This window comes from Hyperolius riggenbachi, chromosome 12 (genome assembly GCF_040937935.1).
Source record: "Hyperolius riggenbachi isolate aHypRig1 chromosome 12, aHypRig1.pri, whole genome shotgun sequence".
Taxonomy (NCBI): domain Eukaryota; kingdom Metazoa; phylum Chordata; class Amphibia; order Anura; family Hyperoliidae; genus Hyperolius; species Hyperolius riggenbachi.
Genome location: NC_090657.1, coordinates 61038064 through 61059008, shown reverse-complemented (window position 1 = coordinate 61059008; position 20945 = coordinate 61038064). Strand labels below are relative to the sequence as shown.

Here is a 20945-nt window from a genome sequence, read left to right as displayed (position 1 = left end):
TGCACTTACATTTTCTTATCCAATTTTCGTTGACCCAATAAATATTGATTGAACCTTCCTGGCGGTAACCCAGAGTCAGGATTTAGGGCCTAAAGAGCGTGTGAAAAAAGTGAAACGCTTTTAGACCCTAAAATCCAGAATTAATCATACTGCCAGGGGGGTTGAAAAAAAAACCAAACAAACAAACCAAAAAAATAAACCAATAATGCAAACGTGTCCTAGTTTGGCAAATGGTAGATGACATGTAGTTCCAGCTACTGACTGACTGGTGCTGCCTTCCATTACTAATCCTCCCGACTGGATTTCTAATGAAAAGTGGCTTTAGTGACCAAGGTGCAAACTGGACTGAGGAGAGGTAATGTTTTGCAATGCATGTGCTGCATAGGGGAGCCCTGAACGCATGAAAAAATAAAATACTGTTTACTCGCATGAAATCGCTGCCGGGAGACTTGGGAGCAGGATACAGCCGATATAAGGCTTACCCTGCTCCAGCACAAGTCCCGGCGGTGTTAATTACTATTCCACCTCCTGGTCCACGTGGATGGTGAAGAATGATGTAATTCGGTTTCCAGCTATTTCTGGCGGCCAAATTACAGCGTTTTAAAAGTAACTCAAGCTCCGTCTTCCCACAGCGCCGAAGTTACTAACTGTGCGGCTCTATAGCCGTAATTCCTATTACGGACTATGGTGGCGTTGGCTGTGCCCAAATCTCCTGCGCTGTATTCGTCGTGTTCGGTTTTCTCTAGCTCAATATCACCATTATTAACAGATGAAGAGGATAAAAGCTGCTCTTACCTTGCACACATGTAGGCATTCTCCCCGCTCAGTATATCGGACTTCACAAACAGCTCTAATGCTCGCACTATGTTGGCACACTGCTGCAATGAAATATAATAAGAGGATAAGAATAGCAGGAAAATGGAACACAATTACAGTATGTAATAATAAAAAAAATGTGCTTAAAGAGGAATCGCTCTTTAATGCCAATAAAGTAATCCTATTTGCCCTAAACTAATGTTATCTGTGTACATTAATATGTTCTCCTACTCTAGATCACAGGGCATCAGTCCTTCAAGCAGGCATTCCATGAGTACATTCTATCCAGTTCATTCAAAAGTGAGGAGCATACTTGGCCCTTAAATAAACCTGTGAGGGGGAAAAAAGGGTAAAGTTAAAGGGCCGCTATCGCGAAAAAAGTAGGCAGTTACGACATATTTTGGGCCAGTCCATTTCCTCATGGGGGATTCTCAGGGTTTTCTTTGTTTTCAACAGCATTTGAACAGCAGTCTGACAAAAATAATGTGCAAGGGAGTAGGGAGACTGGCTGGTATCTTACTATTTTGCAGTTAAACTGCTGTTCAGGAAATGCTGTTGAAAACAAAGAAAACCCTGAGAATCCCCCATGAGGAGATGGACTGGCCCAAAATCTGTTGGTTCTGTCACATTTTAACTTTTTTCACAATAGTGGTCCTTTAACATTACCCTTTTTTCCCCTCACAGGTTTGGGCCAAGTATGTTTGTGCAAAATTTTTTTTTACATGTGTTTGTTGTTGATAAACATAAAAAGTACTTGTAAACAAGTTGCAGCTGCAGCCTGACAACAATAACAGAAGGAACCACAGAATTATAAGGCAGTATAAGCAGCTTCTCAACAAACTACTCTTGTTCTAATGCCATTAGTGGCAGGGTTAGCCATTACCATCTGGGGAATACCTAGTGATCTCCTTTACATGTGTGATAGTCATAAGGAGACCATACATCTGGCGATTTTGGGGGCCGTTCGACCAAATTACAGATCTGTCTCTGATCGGAAAGAGATATGTTGGCCACCATAAACCACAGGTTGATTCCCCATTTCTTTATGAAATCCTTTGGAAATCAGCCCCGTGGCGCCGCCTTGTTGCCCCTGGAAACTGCCCCCCCCTTGGGTGCCCTGCGCAGTTATACTTTGCCTGCCACCATCTGCCTCCTGTTCTGGATTTGTGCCCCAAGCGGCTGCCAGCATTATAGCATGTGGAGTACATGCGACATGTGAATATGCCAGCAACCTTGCGGGTCGTGAATCCAGAAGAGGAGCGGGGACGCAGCGGCGGACACCGGACAGGTATAGGGCCTCATTCACTAACTGGTGCTAACCTAGTTAGCACGCCTAAAGGCTTTGGGTGTGCTAACTAGGGTGCAAAGTAGTAGCACGCACCAAGTAAAATCAGATTGCGCGCAAAGCCCGGTGCGCGCAAAACTTTTTGCGTGCACCGGGCTTTGCAGGCGAAACTTTGTGCGCGAGCGCTAATTAGCGCGCGCAAAATTTGTTTAGCCGTGCTAAGGGGCTTTTTACGAGCGTGCTAACAGTTAGCACTGCTTTGTAAATCAAGCCCATAGTATACTCGCACGGGGCACCAGGGAGGTACATGGAGGTATATTGCGTACAAAATTGGTAGCATCATCGATCAGGCATGATTTTGGCAGCACTGATTTAAAATCGATAATGATTATTGAATCGAATGGTCAACAAATCTACAGATCTATGACCACCTTTACTAATTTACTGATTGTAGTCAGATCAGACGTGAATAGCAGATAAAAGATATGGGAATGATGTTAAGAGATACAGTGGTGGGGTTTGGAGGGAATTCAGTTTGTTTATTGAGCTGAACAATTCACAAGTAGTCATGACCAAAGGTCTCCAAACGTTAAAAAACACAAAATGTGTCCAGTTGAAACTATTCAATACTCTATGATCCAGAGAAAAGGAGACCCTTCACAGACATACAGCATACACACAGTGATATAAAGTGACATTAATGTGAACTTACCCTAATCTCCAGTGCGATGTCCAGATATGGATCAAAGGTGTCAGATACACTCTTACAGACCGAGCACTTCACTAGAAGAGGCAGAAAGGCTTGTTTTAATTGTACCTTTACAGCCCAAACAGTTTCAGTATACCTTCACTAAAACCACTGTACAACTGCCAACTAATCTAAGGAAACACTTGAAAATCCCCCATGAGGAGATGGACCAGTTCAAAAGTGACAAAACATAGCAAAAAAGTCATCTATAGTGCATTTTACTTTGGAAGAAATCTACATTTCATATGTATGGATGCATTTTAAATGTAAAAATGTTCCACGCTAGTTGTCCTTTAATGTTCCAACTGGCTGGATCAAGGCTGGGTTTGGTCCGCGGGTGTTATAAAGGCGGCCTGTCGATAGAGGACCGGATTCAACTCTGATCTTCTCCCTCCTTTAAAAAATATGCCCAACGCGTACACAGGAAGTGATTTACCCAATCACACTCTCCAGCGCCGATCTCCATGGCAAGGGCTGTGTCATGTGACCTGCCACCCTTACATATTGGAATGCCACATGAGGCCACCATAGAGATCGCCACTGGACAGTGAGATGGGGCAAGTTAAACTCAATCATTCCTCGCCGGCACAAGTCAGGAGGGAGGAAGTGAGACAGAGAGACAAGCAGCAGGCTGCATTCTACGAACGTTTACCCACCTCTGGGCTAGACAGAGAGACAAGCAGTGGTCCACATTCTACAAAAGTTTACCCACCTCTGGGCTAGACAGAGAGACAAGCAGTGGGCCGCAGTCTACAAAAGTTTACCCACCTCTGGGCTAGACAGAGAGACAAGCAGTGGTCCACATTCTACAAAAGTTTACCCACCTCTGGGCTAGACAGAGAGACAAGCAGTGGGCCGCATTCTACAAAAGTTTACCCACCTCTGGGCTAGATAGAGGGACAAGAAGCGGGGCACATTCTACAAAAGTTTACTCACCCCTGGGCTAGACAGAAAGAAAAGCAGTGGTCCGCATTTTACAAAAGTTTACACACCTCTAGGTTAGACAGAGAGACAAGCAGTGGGCCGCATTCTACAAAAATTTAACACCTCTGGGCTAGACAGAGAGACAAGCAGCAGGCTGCAGTCTACAATAGTTTACCCACCTCTGGGCTAGACAGAGAGACTAGCAGCAGGCTGCATTCTACAATTGTAGCAAAGGAAGGCAAACAGAATCCGGGCACCAGCTAGCAAAGGTCATGCATAAACTCCTTTATTCCTTCCCCAAGATCCCTGACAGAAATTTGCAAGGCCTAACAGCCGTTTCACAGATGAATCTGCTTCTTCAGGGGCAAATATTTGTTGCCTCTGAAGAAGCAGATTCATCTGTGAAACGGCTGTTAGGCCTTGCAAATTTCTGTCAGGGATCTTGGGGAAGGAATAAAGGAGTTTATGCATGACCTTTGCTAGCTGGTGCCCGGATTCTGTTTGCCTTCCTTTGCTACAATTGTACCTGGTCACTCCGGAGGCACGGCGTATAACCCCTGCTACCCCCTTGGAGCTGCCAATCAGAGCATCTAGTGCCACCCTACATGCTTCTTTTCCTTTGCTGCATTCTACAATAGTTTACCCACCTCTGGGCTAGACAGCGAGACAAGCAGTGGGCCGCATTCTACAAAAGTTTACCCACCCCTGGGCTAGACAGAGAGACAAGCAGTGGGCCACATTCTACAAAAGTTTACCCACCTCTGGGCTAGATAGAGGGGCTAGATAGAGGGACAAGAAGCGGGGCACATTCTACAAAAGTTTACCCACCTCTGGGTTAGACAGAGAGACAAGCAGTGGGCCGCATTCTACAAAAGTTTACCACCTCTGGGCTAGACAGAGAGACAAGCAGCAGGCTGCATTCTACAATAGTTTACCCACCTCTGGGCTAGACAGAGAGACAAGCAGTGGGCCGCATTCTACAAAAGTTTACACACCTCTGGGATAGACAGAGAGACAAGCAGTGGGACACATTCTACAAAAGTCTACCCACCTCTGGGCTAGACAGAGAGACAAGCAGTGGGCCGCATTCTACAAAAGCTTACCCACCTCTGGGCTAGACAGAGAGACAAGCAGCAGGCTGCATTCTACAATAGTTTACCCACCTCTGGGCTAGACAGAGACAAGCAGCAGGCTGCATTCTACAATAGTTTACCCACCTCTGGGCTAGACAGAGAGACAAGCAGTGGGCCGCATTCTACAAAAGTCTACCCACCTCTGGGCTAGACAGAGAGACAAGCAGTGGGCTGCATTCTACAAAAGTTTACCCACCTCTGGGCTAGACAGAAACAAGCAGTGGGCCGCATTCTACAAAAGTTTACCCACCCCTGGGCTAGACAGAGAGACAAGCAGTGGGCCGCATTCTACAAAAGTTTGCCAATCTCTGGGCTAGATTGTTGAAATGAGAAGCAACCAATCTGGAATCACATTTTTGTGTGTTTTCTTTAACATTTAAATTAATTTAAATGTTTAATTTAAAGATGCACATACATATACAGTACAGTGTATACGTGGAATCACATCTGTTGTGCTTATAGCTGATGAGCTGTACCTTCACCAGCATCTTACCTCGAGAGCGCAAGTAGCCCCCAAATATCTGATGCACCAAAGTTGTAGCTTGGCTTTGGCGATCCAACCTGTGGAGAGACCATCAGAATTTTAAAATTATTTTTACAGCTAAATATTTTTGAAATTGCAATGCAGTCAGCTGAAATACTATTCTGAAAATGGTTATAGATAAACATCAGGAAAGCAGTCAAGCACATAGCTTGATATAAACTAAGTGGCCAAAAATGAGAGACACTCTCTAATAATGAGTTGGTCCACCTTAAACTCTGATCACAGCCGATAGTCTTCTTGACATAGACTCAAGAAGATGCTGATACCGTTGATGAGGAATGTTGGACCATGCTTGGGTCAGATTGGATTGAGCTATGCTTTGCATTAAATTTAGCTGTAGGGAGAAATGACAGTGCATCCAAAACCAGGCCGCATCTGAATAACTTAACAGCAAGAAGGTGTGCAGAGCCTCTTAAAAGGCATAAATGCACCCTATTGCATCCAAAACAGGTGCTACAATTTACACTAATGAAAGATGTTAGCTTCCAAAACTGTTTGCATGCCACAAATGTCGTGCTAGACCCTTCCACCGCAGTGAGGTCATCCTATTGGAAGGTACCCTAACCTCTATTTTCAACAACAACAAAAAAAACAGACATGCAAACATGCGTTTGACCTGGGAACACCTAGCCAATAAGGTGGAGGAGGTGGTATAGCATGGGCCGTACACACCTCTCCAGGTATTTTACACAACAGAAAAATTAAACTTAAGATTTTTGTTCACGGGAGGGTGGTTTAATGGCTAGCTGCTCCTAGGTCAAACTGGAGTTTGCATGCAGTTTTCTGGTTGTTAAAAATAGAGGTTAGGGTGTCTTCCAATAGGATGACCTGACTACGGTGATCATTTTATTGTGTTAAGTAGTGATAAAGTTATTGGCGAATGAAAGGGAGGAGTGCTGAAAATTGCTCTGGTCCATAAGGGGAAAAACACCTTACTGGTGAACTGGTAAATTCTCATAAATCAATAATTCACTGATTTGAGAATTTGCTTTGTTTAAATTTGACGTTCGTTGAGCTCAAAGTTGAAAAGGGAGGGGAACAAAGCTGATTTTGGACAGCAGACCCTACTTTGCTACTAACGGGTCAAACACCTTTGGTGGGTTCCTTACTTGGCGTATCCGTTCAGACAGGCTTTCTGCATGGCATCAATTGTGTAGCGGAGGAACTCGTGTGCATCTTCTTGGCTTCCAAATCGGAAATGTCGAGCAATTTCTAAAGCGAAAGAAAACGTTAAAAGTGAGGTCAGTGTCACACAGTCTATCCCCAGATAAATAAAATTGTGGTTTAGATTTAGGGGCGTGGTTTGATTATGAAAGGGGAAAATAATTTACGTTGAGTGGTACACATTGTGGATGGGGTTGATAGTAGAGGGAATAATAATTTATCAGTGGGTTAGGTAAGGAGAGGAGGAATAATAATTCACGTTGGGAGGGATTACATACTTATGTCAGGCACAGTCTTTCTTAACCAGGGTTCCCACAGGAATTGGTTATGAATAAACATATGGGATGCTAGAACTAAGGACGTGTCTACAGCAGATGAAGATTAAACAGAAAGTGCTAACACAGGGCAACTATAACGGGGTGTGCAATGACGGAGGGCATGAAAGGGGTGCCCTGGTAGGGATAAACATGGAATGGGGACTTTTACAATAATAAAAAGTGTTTAGCCACACCCACTTTTAACTGATTGGCCCCTTAGGACCAGAGACTTTTTTTTAAATTCCCTTTGTACTTACTGATAATCACTGTGACAGGCTCATAGTGATCACATGGTCTCAAGCCAATGAAATTGGCTCTTGACGGACAGCTGAATTTACTGCTAGCGGGGATGCGGGATCGTGCCCCATGTGGCAGAGTCAATTGCGGCATGGATTTTACTATGGGCGGTCCCAAAGTAGTTTGTGACCAATCCTATAAAAAAAATGATTCCCCTTTGGATTTAAAGGGTTCATCCAGGGTAAAAAGGGTGAGAAAGGCTGAGTTAAAGACAAAGTGCAGGATAAATGCATTTGTTGACATTTGATGAGCTTCACACTACACTGCTCTAGTCACTACTCTCTCACTGTCCAAATGCAAAGTACACCTATTGTGGATGTTCCACAAGAATTCATTAACAGCCCATCTCACACTATGGGAGAGGCAACATGTTCCAAACATATCAGCCATCCGCTCAGCCTCACGCATCAGTCATGTGACAGCAGCGCACTTACTCTTCAGCTCCCGGATGAAGGCGACGGGCTTGATGGCGTTTCCGCTGTTGGCGAAGGCCTGGATCAGATGGTTCTGCATGATGCACAGCATACAGAAGCCGCCCTGCTGACCTGCAAATGACACAGGACAGGGAAAATGACAATGACAAAGCACTGGCAAGTGACAATGAGACTGATTCTCAAAGCTTACTTATTTTTCAAGGATACACAAGGTGATATAATGAGATAGACGTGTACGGACAGTGCCAAGCACACAAATAACTAGACTGTGTTCCTTTTTTTCTTTCTCTGCCTTATAGAGTTAAAAATCAGGTATGCAAGTGACAGTTTCTGTCCGGGTCGAACTACAGCATAACACTTACTGATAGGAAATTAAAACACCTTCTTGGCATAAAATGGCGTCTGGGAGCAGGAAAGAGACAAAAAAAGGGTCAATAGTTCACAGATTTGCGCTATGGCGTACTTCAATAATTGTGCCATTAAGCAGAGACAATGAAACTGTAAAAACTTAAAAGTGTATTTAAGAATAAGATAAAACTGGGGGCTATCTAAAAAAAGTCAATTTTAGGAGAAGAATAGATAGTATCATTTCTCTCATCAGTTTATTTTCACCTTGTGTTTCCTTTAACTGTAAGGAGAGCTAAGGCATGAGATAAACAATTAAGGAGAGATAAAACATGAGTTAAGTCATTTAAGGAGAGATAAATTATGAGTTAAAGTGTACCTGAGACTACAGAAAAGGTTTCAAAACTTGTTCTGCTGTTATGGTTTGGAGTGATTACATACCTTAGGAGAACTGGCCCTTTAATTGCCCTCGGCTGGCAAAACAGTTGCATGCTGAGGGGTCTTTTTATCTATAATATATTCCTCCTTTCCCTTTATTTCCCCCTCCTTCTAATGACATAAGAAAGTGAACTTTCTAGTATAGACCTCAGTGGGAGTGTCTGAAGACTCTGGGAGGAGGGCGGGTAACGAATATACAATTAGCAAGGATAAAAAAGAGAGAGGGCGGAAATGATGTCAGGATTAGCTTCACTCACAGGTAACCAAGATGGAAACTGTCTAGAATAAGATTTTGCTTGCTGCTTTTCCTTTATAAGATTCACAGGAATCATTACGTGGACAGTGCAATACTTCTGTTATGTAAGCAGAACTAGTATTTATCTACTTATGTCTGTATTTTTTTTATTTATAGGTTAGCATGGGTGTCACTTTAAATTCCTACGTTGCCCCTTGTTTGGCTGCAGAAGTGTCCGAATCACACGCCTGAAATAAGCATGCATCTGATCCAGCCAGACTTCAAGGGAACCTGAAGCGAGAGGGATATGGAGGCATACATAGTTTCTACCTTTTAAACAATACCAGTTGCCTGGCTGTCCTGCTGATCCTCTGCCTCTAATACTTCTAGCCATAGACCCTTAACAAGCATGCAGATCAGGTGTTTCTGAGATTGTCAAGATTATCTGCATGCTTGTTTCAGGTGTGTGAGTCAGACACTACTGAAGCCAGTCAACCGGTATTGCTCAAAAGAAAATAAATATGGCAGCTTCCATATACTTCTACCTTCAGTTTCCCTTTGAGTCAGAGCATCTTATCTGAATGATTGTCCAGGGTCTATGTCTAGAAGTATTAGAGGCAGAGGAACAGCAGGACAGTCAGGCAATTTGCATTGTCTCTGCCTGATACAACAATAAATGTTAGTTAAAGACACTCCTATAGCTTCAGTCCTCAAAAACACAGTGCTTAGGGGTAATCTTTGACTCCTCTCTCTCATTTATTCCTCACATTCACTCCCTAACCAGCTCATGTCATCTCTAACTCAAAAACATATCTCGCATCTGACCTTTTCTCACTCAGGACAGCTCTTCTAATATCTCGTCTGGACTGTTGTAACCTACTACTTTGTAAACTACCAACTAACAGAATGGCACCCCTCCAATCTGTACTGAACTCAATTGCTCATCTCATTCATCTTTCTTCTCGTTCCTCCTCTGCTGCTCCTCTCTGTCAAGCTCAATGGCTACCAATGGACCAGAGGATCCAGTTCAAACTCTTAACCATAACCTACAAAACTCTCCACAATCTCTCTCCCCGGTACATCTCCTCACTCGTTTCCAGATACCAAACCAACCGCACTCTCAGATCTGCACATGACCTTCTATGATCCTCCTCCTCCTCTAGAATCACCTCTCCACATTCCCGTATACAAGATTTTGCATGTGCTTCACCCACAATACAACTATCCAACCTTTGATATCTTTAAAAGTTCCCTCAAAACTCACTTTTTACGGCAAGCATACTCTTTACCTTAGGCCATTCCCCCTTTGACCAAAGGCCAAGTTGCACTCCTACTAGATATCACTGCCCCAATAGGTAAGAATATTGTATATTACAACAACAACAAATAACATTTGTAAAGCGCTTTCTCCCGTAGGACTCAAAGCGCATAAGCATGGCTCCGACCATCGTGGTACAGAGGAAGAATTTTATAAGTCCGGAAATGCCAGGCTAAACAAGTGGTATTTGAGTCTGGATTTGAATAGCTCCAGGGATGGTGCTGTCTTTACTGGGTGTGGCAGGGAGTTCCAAAGAACTCCCCCCCCCCCCCTCGATTCCTTATCAGTTGTAAGCTCGCAAAGGCAGGGATCTCTCACATTTTTGTGTCTTGCAATTCGTTATACAGTTTATTCATCATGTTACTTTTGTCATTGTAATTACCAATTCTGTATTTTGAACCAATTCTGCATTCTGTATATTAGTGTATATCATGTTTGTATTATTTCCCCCCGTTTGTTTTTTACTTTGTACAGGGCCACGGAATATGCTGGCGCTTTATAAATCTACGATAATGATAATTGCTAAAAATAAACTATATCAGCCTCCCCATAAGGTGTGCTGGTTACAACAAGAAAAAAAATGTGACACTCTACACCCTTATGGTAATTAAGTTAACTGCAGCAGAATAAAATCTTCAATATGTTTTGCATCAGAAAAATCTGCAGAAAAGCCATTTTCCAATAGCTGACATTTCTTTGTTAGTCTTTTTCTCCTTACAAGACTTCTACCAGCCATTACTTCTCTACAGTAACGGACAGGTCAGCAGCTGTCTGCTGAAGAGCAATGGCAGTAATAAGTCTTGTCAGGCGGAAGAGATGAGGGAAATGTTCTACAGTATCAGTGGTCTTTATATTACTTGGAGTCAGTCCAGTGCACAAGGCTATACTTTGGCATTATCTCATTGGTCAGGACTTGTGACGTGACAGGTCCACTTGGTGCATGAAAGGTGCAGACAGTGGTACTCACAGCTCCGGCTGTGCTCCTTGGACAGCAGGTAGTTGGCGAGAGGAGGAGTGTAGGTCAGACACTGCACTGTGGAGTTGAGAAAACACGTGTTCCCCAGATTCTGCAGGCCCGCCCCCACTCGGGTCACTCTCTCCCATTTCATGGACAGCTTCTCCATTGGGAACAAAACCTTCTGAGGCTGCGGAATTCCATCTGCGCTCCCCGAAGCAGCATCACCGCCTGCACAGCGATAAAAAAGAAAGAACATCATAAGCTACCAAGCACCACTCAGTTTGGGGAAATAGTGCATCCTGGGCTAATATCAGGCATGGGCAAACTTGGCCCTCCAGCTGTTACGGAACTACAAGTCCCACAATGCATTTGCCTTTATGGGTCATGACTGTGGCTGTCAGACTCCTGCAGTGCATTGTGGGACTTGTAGTTCCTTAACAGCTGGAGAGCCAAGTTTGCCTATGCCTAGGCTAATTGTTACTGCATTCCTTCAGAGTGATCAGAAATTCTGATCGGATTGGTTGTGAATAATCTCCATTGATGGGCACAAATGATTACAAATGATTATAAAAAGTCGTCTGACTGGATTTTATTCAAACTAAAATTTGGATTTTCTTGTTGGTTGTGATAGATAGGAAGCAAAGAGTGGTTCACTTCCGAACAGAATATCTGATTGCTCGAACAAATTTTCACTAGAAATTGGACTATTAGTGGCTAACTTAAGAATAGCGCACCTCATAAATTATCTATTTTTTACCTTGTTTATATAATTTATTAGGCTTTCTTTCTTAAACACCTTAGCGGTATGGACGAGCTCAGCTTGTCCATTACCGCCGCGGTGGATATCTCAGCCCCTGGTGGATCTTTTTTTTACAATTTATTTTTTAAAAAACACGCAGCTAGCACTTTGCTAGCTGCGTGTTTGATTCGATCGCCACCGCTACGCGCCGCGAAAGAGGGCCCCCCAGCGTAGCCTGGACAATCACCGCCAGGCTGCGCTATGGGGTGGATCGGGACTCGTCATGACGTCATTCCGATCGTCACCATGGCGACAAGGGAAGCCCTAACAGGAAATCCCGTTCAGAGCGGCGGCGATCGGAGGGGTGGGAGGGATGCCGCAGGGAGGGGGAATCATGTTGCTAGCGCTAGGCTAGCTACATGATTAAAAAAAAATTAAAAAAACCCACCCGTGGCCGAGCGCCGCAAAACAATAGAACTCCAGGATGGTTAAAGAGTACCTGAGATGGAATTCCACGTGAAAGACCAATACAAAGTGGTGTACATGTGAGAAGGAAAATCATACGATTCCAAACATTTTTTACAAATCAATAAGTGCAAAGTGGGGTGTCCGTAATTATTCGGCCCCCCTGAGTCAATACTTTGTAGAACCACCTTTTGCTGCAAATACAGCTGCCAGTCTTTTAGGGTATGTCTCTACCAGCTTTCCACATCTAGAGACTGAATTCCTTGCGTATTCTTCTTTGCAAAACAGCTCCGGCTCAGTCAGATTAGATGGACAGCGTTTGTGAACAGCGGTTTTCAGTTCTTGCCACAGATTCTCGAGTGGATTTAGATCTGGACTTTGACTGGGCCATTCTAACACATGGATATGTTTTGTTTTAAACCATTCCATTGTTGCCCTGGCTTTATGTTTAGGGTCATTGTCCTGCTGGAAGGTGAACCTCCACCCCAGTCTCAAGTCTTTTGCAGACTCCAAGAGGTTTTCTTCCAAGATTGCCCTGTATTTGGCTACATACATCTTCCCATCAACTCTGACCAGCTTCCCTGTCCCTGCTGAAGAGAAGCACCCCCAGAGCATGATGCTGCCACCACCATATTTGACAGTGGGGATTGTGTGTTCAGAGTGATGTGCAGTGTTAGTTTTCCGTAACACATAGCGTTTTGCATTTTGGCCAAAAAGTTCAATTTTGGTCTCATCTGACCAGAGCATCTTCTTTCACATGTTTGCTGTGTCCCCCACATGGCTTGTGGCAAACTGCAAACTGGATTTCCTATGCTTTTCTGTTCACAATGGCTTTCTTCTTGCCACCCTTCCATAAAGGCCAACTTTGTGCAGTGCACTACTAATAGTTGCCCTATGGACAGATTCCCCCACCTGAGCTGTAGATCTCTGCAGCTCGTCCAGAGTCACCATGGGCCTCTTGACTGCATTTCTGATCAGCGTTCTTCTTGTTTAGCCTGTGAGTTTAGGTGGACGGCCTTGTCTTGGTAGGTTTACAGTTGTGCCATACTCCTTCCATTTCTGAATGATCGCTTGAACAGTGCTCCATGGGATGTTCAAGGCTTTGGAAATCTTTTTGTAGCCTAAGCCTGCTTTAAATCTCTCAATAACTTTATCCCTGACCTGTCTGGTGTGTTCTTTGGACTTCATGGTGTTGTTGCTCCCAATATTCTCTTAGACAACCTTTGAGGCCGTCACAGAGCAGCTGTATTTGTATTGACAATAGATTACATACAGGTGCACTCTATTTAGTCATTAGCACTCGTCAGGCAATGTCTATGGGCAACTGACTGCACTTAGACCAAAAGGGGCTGAGTAAACCCCACTTTGCAGTTACTGATTTTTTTAAAAATGTTTGGAATCCTGTATGATTTTTGTTCCACTTCTCACATGTACACCACTTTGTGTTGGTCTTTAACGTGGAATTTCAATCAAATGCAGTGTTCTCCCCAGGATCAATCAGCCGGGCGGAGCGCCCGGGTAAGTTTAATTACCGCCCGGCTGGTGATATTGCATGCCCCGTTGTACCGTGCCTAAGGAAAATAAATTACTGGCCGCGGCTGATAATGCTTTGTCCCTATTACCGCGAGCCGCGCTCGTTGATGACAAGCGCCCGGCAGTCAGAATGCACTGCTTCTCCAATCCCCTCTGCGCACGAGATCTCGCGCTTTCCGGCGAGCTCGTGCTTTGATTGGCTCAGCCCATAAGAGGCGTGACCATTAGCGCTGGCCGCCGACTGCAGAGCCATGTGTTTGTGCAGAGACGTGTATGGAGACAGAGGTATGCACACTATATTATATACGTATAACCACAGCCTGCATATAGAATCTGATTAAGCTTCACCCGTCCTGTCCTGCACATCAAATCATATCCATGGTCAGCCAGTGAGCAGGAGGGAGGGAGGGAGAGGGAGTGTGCAATCACGGATATGATTTGATTTGATGTGCACAATATTGTGGGGGGGCTGGGGGTTAAATGGGGGCATTGTGTAATATTGCAGATAGTGTGGAAGTGCCACATATAATGATTATAATATATTACAGGAAATGACCAAGGAGTTTAAAAAAAAAAAAAAAAAAAAAAAAAAAAAGTTTACTTTCTCCAGTCCCTGGCAGCCGTCCTGTGCCCTCACCAGAGCTCTGGTGTCCCGGGATCCTCTCCGTTGGAGATGCCGACCTCGCCAGGTCAGCATCTACTACACCTGCATGAGCCCCCCTGGTGTCACACGGTCTGGAGCGTTCTGCGCAAGCGCAGTAGATGCCAGACTGGCAAGGCTGCCATCTGAAATGGTGGAGATCCCGGGATACTGGAGCTGCGGTGAGGGCACAGATCGGCTGCCAGGGCCTAGAGAAAGCCCCGGGTAAGTAGATCTTTGTTTTTTAACTCCTTGGACGTTTCCTTTAATAAATGATTATATGTGGCCCCTGCACACTATCTGCAATACCCCATGACCAATGTAACTGGAAACTAAGCAGTAAAAGTTGACAGATAGAGAGACGAGCATATGCTATGCTGCGGTAGTGCAGCATAGTGTGCTCTGGTAACTTGCGCAGGACCCAAATTTCCCCGTGCCAACCCACCCGGCTACTTTTTCATGCCACCCGGCTGGAAAAAAATTCTGGGGAGAACACTGAAATGGATTCATGTTTGAGGCAGTAATGTGACAAAATGTGGAAAACTTTAAGGGGGCCGAAATCTTTTGCAAGCCACTGTATATATAATTTTTTTTTTTTACCTGGAGCTTCCTCCAGCCCCATGAAGTGCAAGGGCTCCCTCGCCATCTTCGCCATTGTCTTCTGATCATCCCCAGAAATCTGGCAGTCGTGCACTTCCACATGGTCGCACATGCACCCCCACCATGCTCCCGTGCCCAGTTATGCACCTGCGCAGAATGCTCCCGGCTGCAGAAGCGCAAAGGGGTGTGTGCATGCATAGAAGAGCGTGGCCGGCCAAATTAACAGGGCTGATTAAAAGGCAATGGAGCAGCCAGATGGAAAGGAGCACCCACACCTCAAATGGCTGGAGGAAGCCCAAGGTAAGTATAAATATAGCCTTTATCTTCATCTCAGGTTCTCTTTAATGCTGCCAGGATCGGTGGCTCTCAGGATTAACAACTCACCCACTTGCATAGAATTTATACAAGTGAAGCTCCTCCCCCTCCATCAAGACCGTCGCGGTCATTTTTTTCAAGTCTTCCAAAGCTCTTGCCACACCCACCTGCATTGCCCTGGCCCGCTCCCAGCTCAGCAGACACCAAATAGGCCCCAGCTGCCAAGTTGGGGTTGTGCTGTGGAAACGCAGATGGGGGTGTCCAGAGCTTCAGAAGACTTTAGAGAAAATAAAATGTCATAGGATAGTGGCTTTGCTGAGGAGGGGGCGGAGTTTCTGGCATTAATGAATTCTGGGAGACACCCACCAATCCTGGCAGCCTTACATGACAAGCTGTCTTTTTCACTGCAAGTATTAATACAAAAATGACTTTGAAAAAAAATGACCTTGGTAATCTGGCCGGTCATGCTCTCATGTACATGTGCGACAAGCTGCACGCACACCCCCTTTTTGAGGTCCCGCAAACAGTAGGATTCTGCGCCTGCACAGTACGCTACCAGGCACATGAGTGCGGTCAGACCACGCATGCACAACTGGCCAGATTACCGGGGGGGATTTACAAGTGAAGGGAGGGGCCGGAGAGAACAGTGAGCGGGACTATGCACCTCATGGGGCTGGAGGGAGAAACCCCAGGTAAGTATAAATACAGCCATACAGCCCATCAGGTACACTTTAAGTGTTGCAGAGGTAACGTTAATAAAGGTTAGGTTTCGTGCACACTAGACCCATCAATGGACCATGTTCTGGAATGGAGACAAGCAGATAAAAGGACATGTTGGCAGATTCTTTGTTATAAATTTAGACATGTCTGTTTTCAATTTATCTCCATTGTGGTAGCAGAAGGCAAAGTCCCATATTGGAGGACCTCTCTGACACCTCATATGCTACGCATGCTGATGGGCACAGTCTATAGTAAGGACACAAAAAAAACGTATACAGTCGGACACAGTGAATACATTAACAACATACACTGAATCCACAAAGGTACACATTGTCGATCCAGCATAGTGTGGACACATGCATAAGGTCAATCATGAACCTAGACTGTAAGAGCCTATCAGTCCACTTTGGTGGTCATCAATATCCACTTTTATGTGGTCTGCGAATAGCTCTTTTCAGAAGAACCAAACAAAAAGGCTAACAAAAAAAAAAATCAGTTGCTAGCTATTACACTTGAGTTAGTTAACTACCTAGCTTACTAAAACCAATTCTCAATTTTTTTTTTCCTGACCTGAGAGTCAAACTCTCATGCTTCACGGGCAGAAGCAGTACCTCTGGACCAGAAATGTGGAGTCGGTACAAAAATCATCCAACTCCTCAGTTTATGAAACCTCCAACATCAGGTAACCAAAATTGCTCCAACTCCTCGACTCGAACTCCACAGCCCTGCTCTGGACAATCTCAGCTGACCTAATTCTTTAAATTTAAGAAAGAACCAAAAAGTGTCCACATACTCTGCTTTTGGTTCCCCTCAAGGCTCTTCAGTGGGGTCCCCGGTTGAAGGGAAGGGGTCAGGAGGACATATTTGCTCTTCAGACTCTCCAGCTGATAGTGGAAGCTCTTGCTTGCTGGCTCAAACTCTATCTTCTGCAGAAGGATCTTTTTGGCTGAGGATGTGAGCAGCTTTCCTAGATCAACATCTTCTGAGTCCTTCCGACCAGGCTTCAGGGCATCCTTAAGTTTCTCTACAATGGGCATGTTTGCTTACTAGCAAAAGCGATGCAAAGAAAGAGAAAACGTCAGCATTATTCTTTCACTACATGTAAAATTAAAACTCTAAACAGAGTACAGACTTCAAGGCTGGCAAAGAAGCTAAATATCAAGTGAACCTGAACTTTTGCACAGGACAGAAGGAAAACCTAGAGAAATGCACCCTGTATGTATTTAGATAGTTTAGCCTGTCTAATTCCCCCTCATCTGTGACTAATCCCAACTGTAATGTGATCTCTCAGCTGTGTCCGCTGGCTGCCTTGGCAGAGAAGCTAATTTATAACAAAGAACTGTTTTTCTTATTATGTTATTATGTTGTTGCTTGTTCTTTTAGAGAAGAAACATTCAGGTCTGCTTTAAGCTTACGGTTTTAGAAATGTTCAGCTGACTGAAAGGTGAGAGTTGAAGCTAGGAGTGCAACCTTCTGACCCTGACGTTCTCAAAAGGGTCCAAGGCTCGGTTACCATCTGCAGCTTCTGCCACTGGATCTCCTGTAGCCAGCGGGAGCAAACAGTGTAGTGTTCACTCCTATCTAGACTGTGGTCTGGCTGTAGCCTGCCCACTCACATACAGAAGCAGTATACAATTCAACTGATTTATCCTCTAGATAAACATATAAACATAAATGACAAAATTTATTGAAAACAGCTAAGTGACACGCAATGAAGAGGGTGAATGGATGAGATTAATGTTTATGTGGTTAGGATTACTGCTGTACTGCAGGGTGTATGCAGCCTATGCATGTCTGCCTGCCAGTGACATGTGCCCACAGCAAAGTACACAGATTGTCACCTTCTTGGGCCACCGTCACGTGATGTCTGCCCCTCTTCCCAAATAATGGAATCACGTGATAAGCTCGAGCGCCTATAGATCTGCCTATAATAAACACGGCCCATTACAGGCGCCAGATGTGCAGATGCCACTCACCGGGCCCCTCTGTAGCCTGGAAGAATTGGGCTACTTCCGGTCCCCTGCAATCGCAACATCCGCCAGCGCTGCCTACCTTGCGGCGCCGCCTGATGACGTTGCGGCCCTGTGACGTCGAGGCCTCAGCGCTGCATTTTCGGTTGTCATAGTATCTGCTGGGAATGAGATTATACGTGTGCATACGTGCAATAACCTTAGTATGAAGCGCAGTTTATTGAAATGGAAAGTAGTGTACATAAATAACCCCCCCATGCGACTCCTTCCAGCTCGGGCAAACCCAGGATTTTCAAAGGGGAGGGGGTTCCTGAAATATCTCCCTCAGCCACGCACGATACTGTATAATATGGTAGGACATCATGTGATGCTGGGTACACATAAATGCAATTTCCGACTGACAGGATCTGACACTTATTTCCTAAATGCCCGATCTGCTCCTGATCGACTCTGGGATTGATCAGGAGCAGTTTGGATACAGATAAAAATGACAGCCGACATTGGTAATAAAGGGGAAAGTGAAGCATTAACCCAGCAGGGCTGTGCTCATTAGGAGACCTTGGGCCAGTCTCCATAACACTGCTACTGTCTATAGAGCGCGTCCTAGTGGCTGTGTTAAGTTCTCCAGAGCTGCTCCATGCTCTGTGCACACGCTGCTGCTCTGTGCACACGCTGCTGCTCCGTGCTCTGTACACACGCTGCTGCTCCGTGCTCTGTACACACGCTGCTGCTCCGTGCTCTGTACACACGCTGCTGCTCCGTGCTCTGTACACAGGTTGCCGCCCCGTGCTCTGTACACACGCTGCCGCCCGTGCTCTGTACACACGCTGCCGCCCCGCGCTCTGTACACACGCTGCCGCCCCGCGCTCTGTACACACGCTGCCGCCCCGCGCTCTGTACACACGCTGCCGCCCTGTGCTCTGTACACACGCTGCCGCCCCGTGCTCTGTATACACGCTGCTGCTCCATGCTCTGTACACAGGCTGCTGCTCCATGCTCTGTACACAGGCTGCTGCTCCATTCAAAGTCAACTGTAGCAGGGAAAGAAAGGGGGCAGTGCTGCGAGCTGCAGGATACCTGCAGATATTCTGGTATCTAAACTTGTGCCTGTCCCCAGATACAGCACCAGCCCTGGTCTGAGGGGGGATACTGGGCAGCTGTAATCCCCCCCTGCGTTTTCCTATTCAGCTGTAATGCCAAGCTTATTTGTATCTAGTTTCTCACACACAACTCCACGTTCTCACTATAAAGGTGCCCAAACATCTAACGATTTTGGGAACAGATTGACCAAAAGAGACAGATCTCTCTCTAATCGATTCTGATTGGAGAGAGATCTGTAGGCCGCCTTAAACAGCAGGTCCATTTCCAATTTCAGCATGAAGTCTTGCGGGAATCGGCCTTGTGATGCCACCCCTGGCCCCTTAATGTTTTATATGTGGTGTCTACTCCACGTGCCTGTGCAGTTATACTTTACCTGCGCCATCCACGCTGATTGTCCTTGTACCCCCACATTTGTGCCCTCCCCCCACATAGTTGCCAGCGTTATATCACACGGGGCGTGTGTGAAGTCACACGGGCTATATGCCGGTAGTCACGTGGGCCCCGAATGCGGAACTAGGGCACGGACACAGTGGCTGACACCAGACATGTAAAAGATTAGGGAGGGGGTGACGTAAAATAGGGACATCGGCCGGGGATTTTCATCTCGTTAGTCAATCACAAATTATCGCATGCCGTTACCGCTGTGCACTCGGTCGAGCATGTCAGCCAGAGACTTTCCAGCATGTTCAATCAATACATACAACCGATTTCTGCACGAAATTGGTCGAATTGTTGATCGGCATGCTCTTGGCTGCACCGATTTTTATTAGAATCGAGGGCAGGAATAGGGGGCAAAATAATAGTGTACACTCTAATAGTTTGCAACATAATGGTGATCACTAGAACAGAGGTTAATATAATGGAAAATACTACAAAAGAGGTCATATAATGGCAGAAACCAACTTAAAGAGAATCTGTATATTAAAAAAAAAAAAAACCTCTGGGGGATACTTACTTCGGGAGGCGGAAGCCTCTGGATTTTAACACGGCTTCCCCTATCATCCTCCGTTCCTCTGTTAGAGTGACGGGACCCCCCAAAGTGCGATTTACATATTTACCTACCGCGATCCTGCGCAGGCACACTAGAGGCTGTTCGTTCAGGTAAGGCGGAAACAGCCGAACCGGATCGTATCCACTCTACTGTGCAGGCGCGCGTCCGTTGTCAATATTTTAAAGGGGAAGGGGGTGAAACTCTAATTTCATCTCTAAAGTATTAAACACAGCATAAAACCGATAGTAGAAAATAAACATATTATTGGCTTCCAAGTTACTGGGAAGGTTAGTAATTCAAACTTACACTTCACTCAGAAGCTAATTGATAAGATTTCCCCATGCCAAAATTATCAGATTGTTTTGAGCTGTTCTGAGCTGGGTAAACAATGCAAAATAGCTTCTGCTGTATCCATATTGAAGCAGATGTGCAGTGTATCTACACCCTTGGAAATTTCACTTAACAACCAGGGGCATAGATACACGTACTTGTTTGTTTACCTCGCCGTACTTGTTTGTTTACCCCGCCGTTCCCGTTCGCTGCGCTGCTGCCGTTTGTTTTTCATCGGAATCTTGCCGTTCAGGTACTACCCACAGTTGGTCATTTGTGGTGAAAAAAAACAACAATATATAGATAATTTTAGTGTGATAAGTAACAATAAACTTATTGGCGAATGAATGGGGGGAGTGTGATGTGAAAATGTCTCTGTTTTTTAAAGGGAAACTAAAGAGAGAGGTATATGGAGACTGCCATGTTTATTTCCTTTTAAGCAATACCAGTTGCCTGGCAGCCTTGCTGATCCTCTGCCTCTAATACTATTAGCCATAGCCCCTGAACAAGCATACAGCAGATCAGGTGTTTCAGACTTTAAAGTCAGATCTGACAAGACTAGCTGCATGCTTGTTTCTGGTGTTA

At 45.2% G+C, this 20945-nt stretch overlaps 1 protein-coding gene across 3 annotated transcripts in view; it reads right to left on the bottom strand.

The window, feature by feature from the left end:
- Positions 1-18046, bottom strand: part of USP36 (ubiquitin specific peptidase 36) — a 60631-nt gene extending 42585 nt beyond the window's left edge. The window contains exons 1-8 of one of the 3 annotated variants that reach the window (XM_068263814.1): positions 18021-18046; positions 16762-17014; positions 10966-11184; positions 7663-7773; positions 6560-6662; positions 5400-5467; positions 2814-2884; positions 796-878 (exon numbers count right to left, since the gene is read on the bottom strand). In XM_068263814.1, coding sequence (XP_068119915.1) covers positions 796-878; positions 2814-2884; positions 5400-5467; positions 6560-6662; positions 7663-7773; positions 10966-11184; positions 16762-17005 — 899 coding nt within the window. In that variant the 5' untranslated portion in view covers positions 17006-17014; positions 18021-18046. The other 2 variants (XM_068263812.1, XM_068263813.1) reach the window with 2 other exon arrangements.
- Between the last annotated feature and the right edge of the window lie 2899 nt (positions 18047-20945).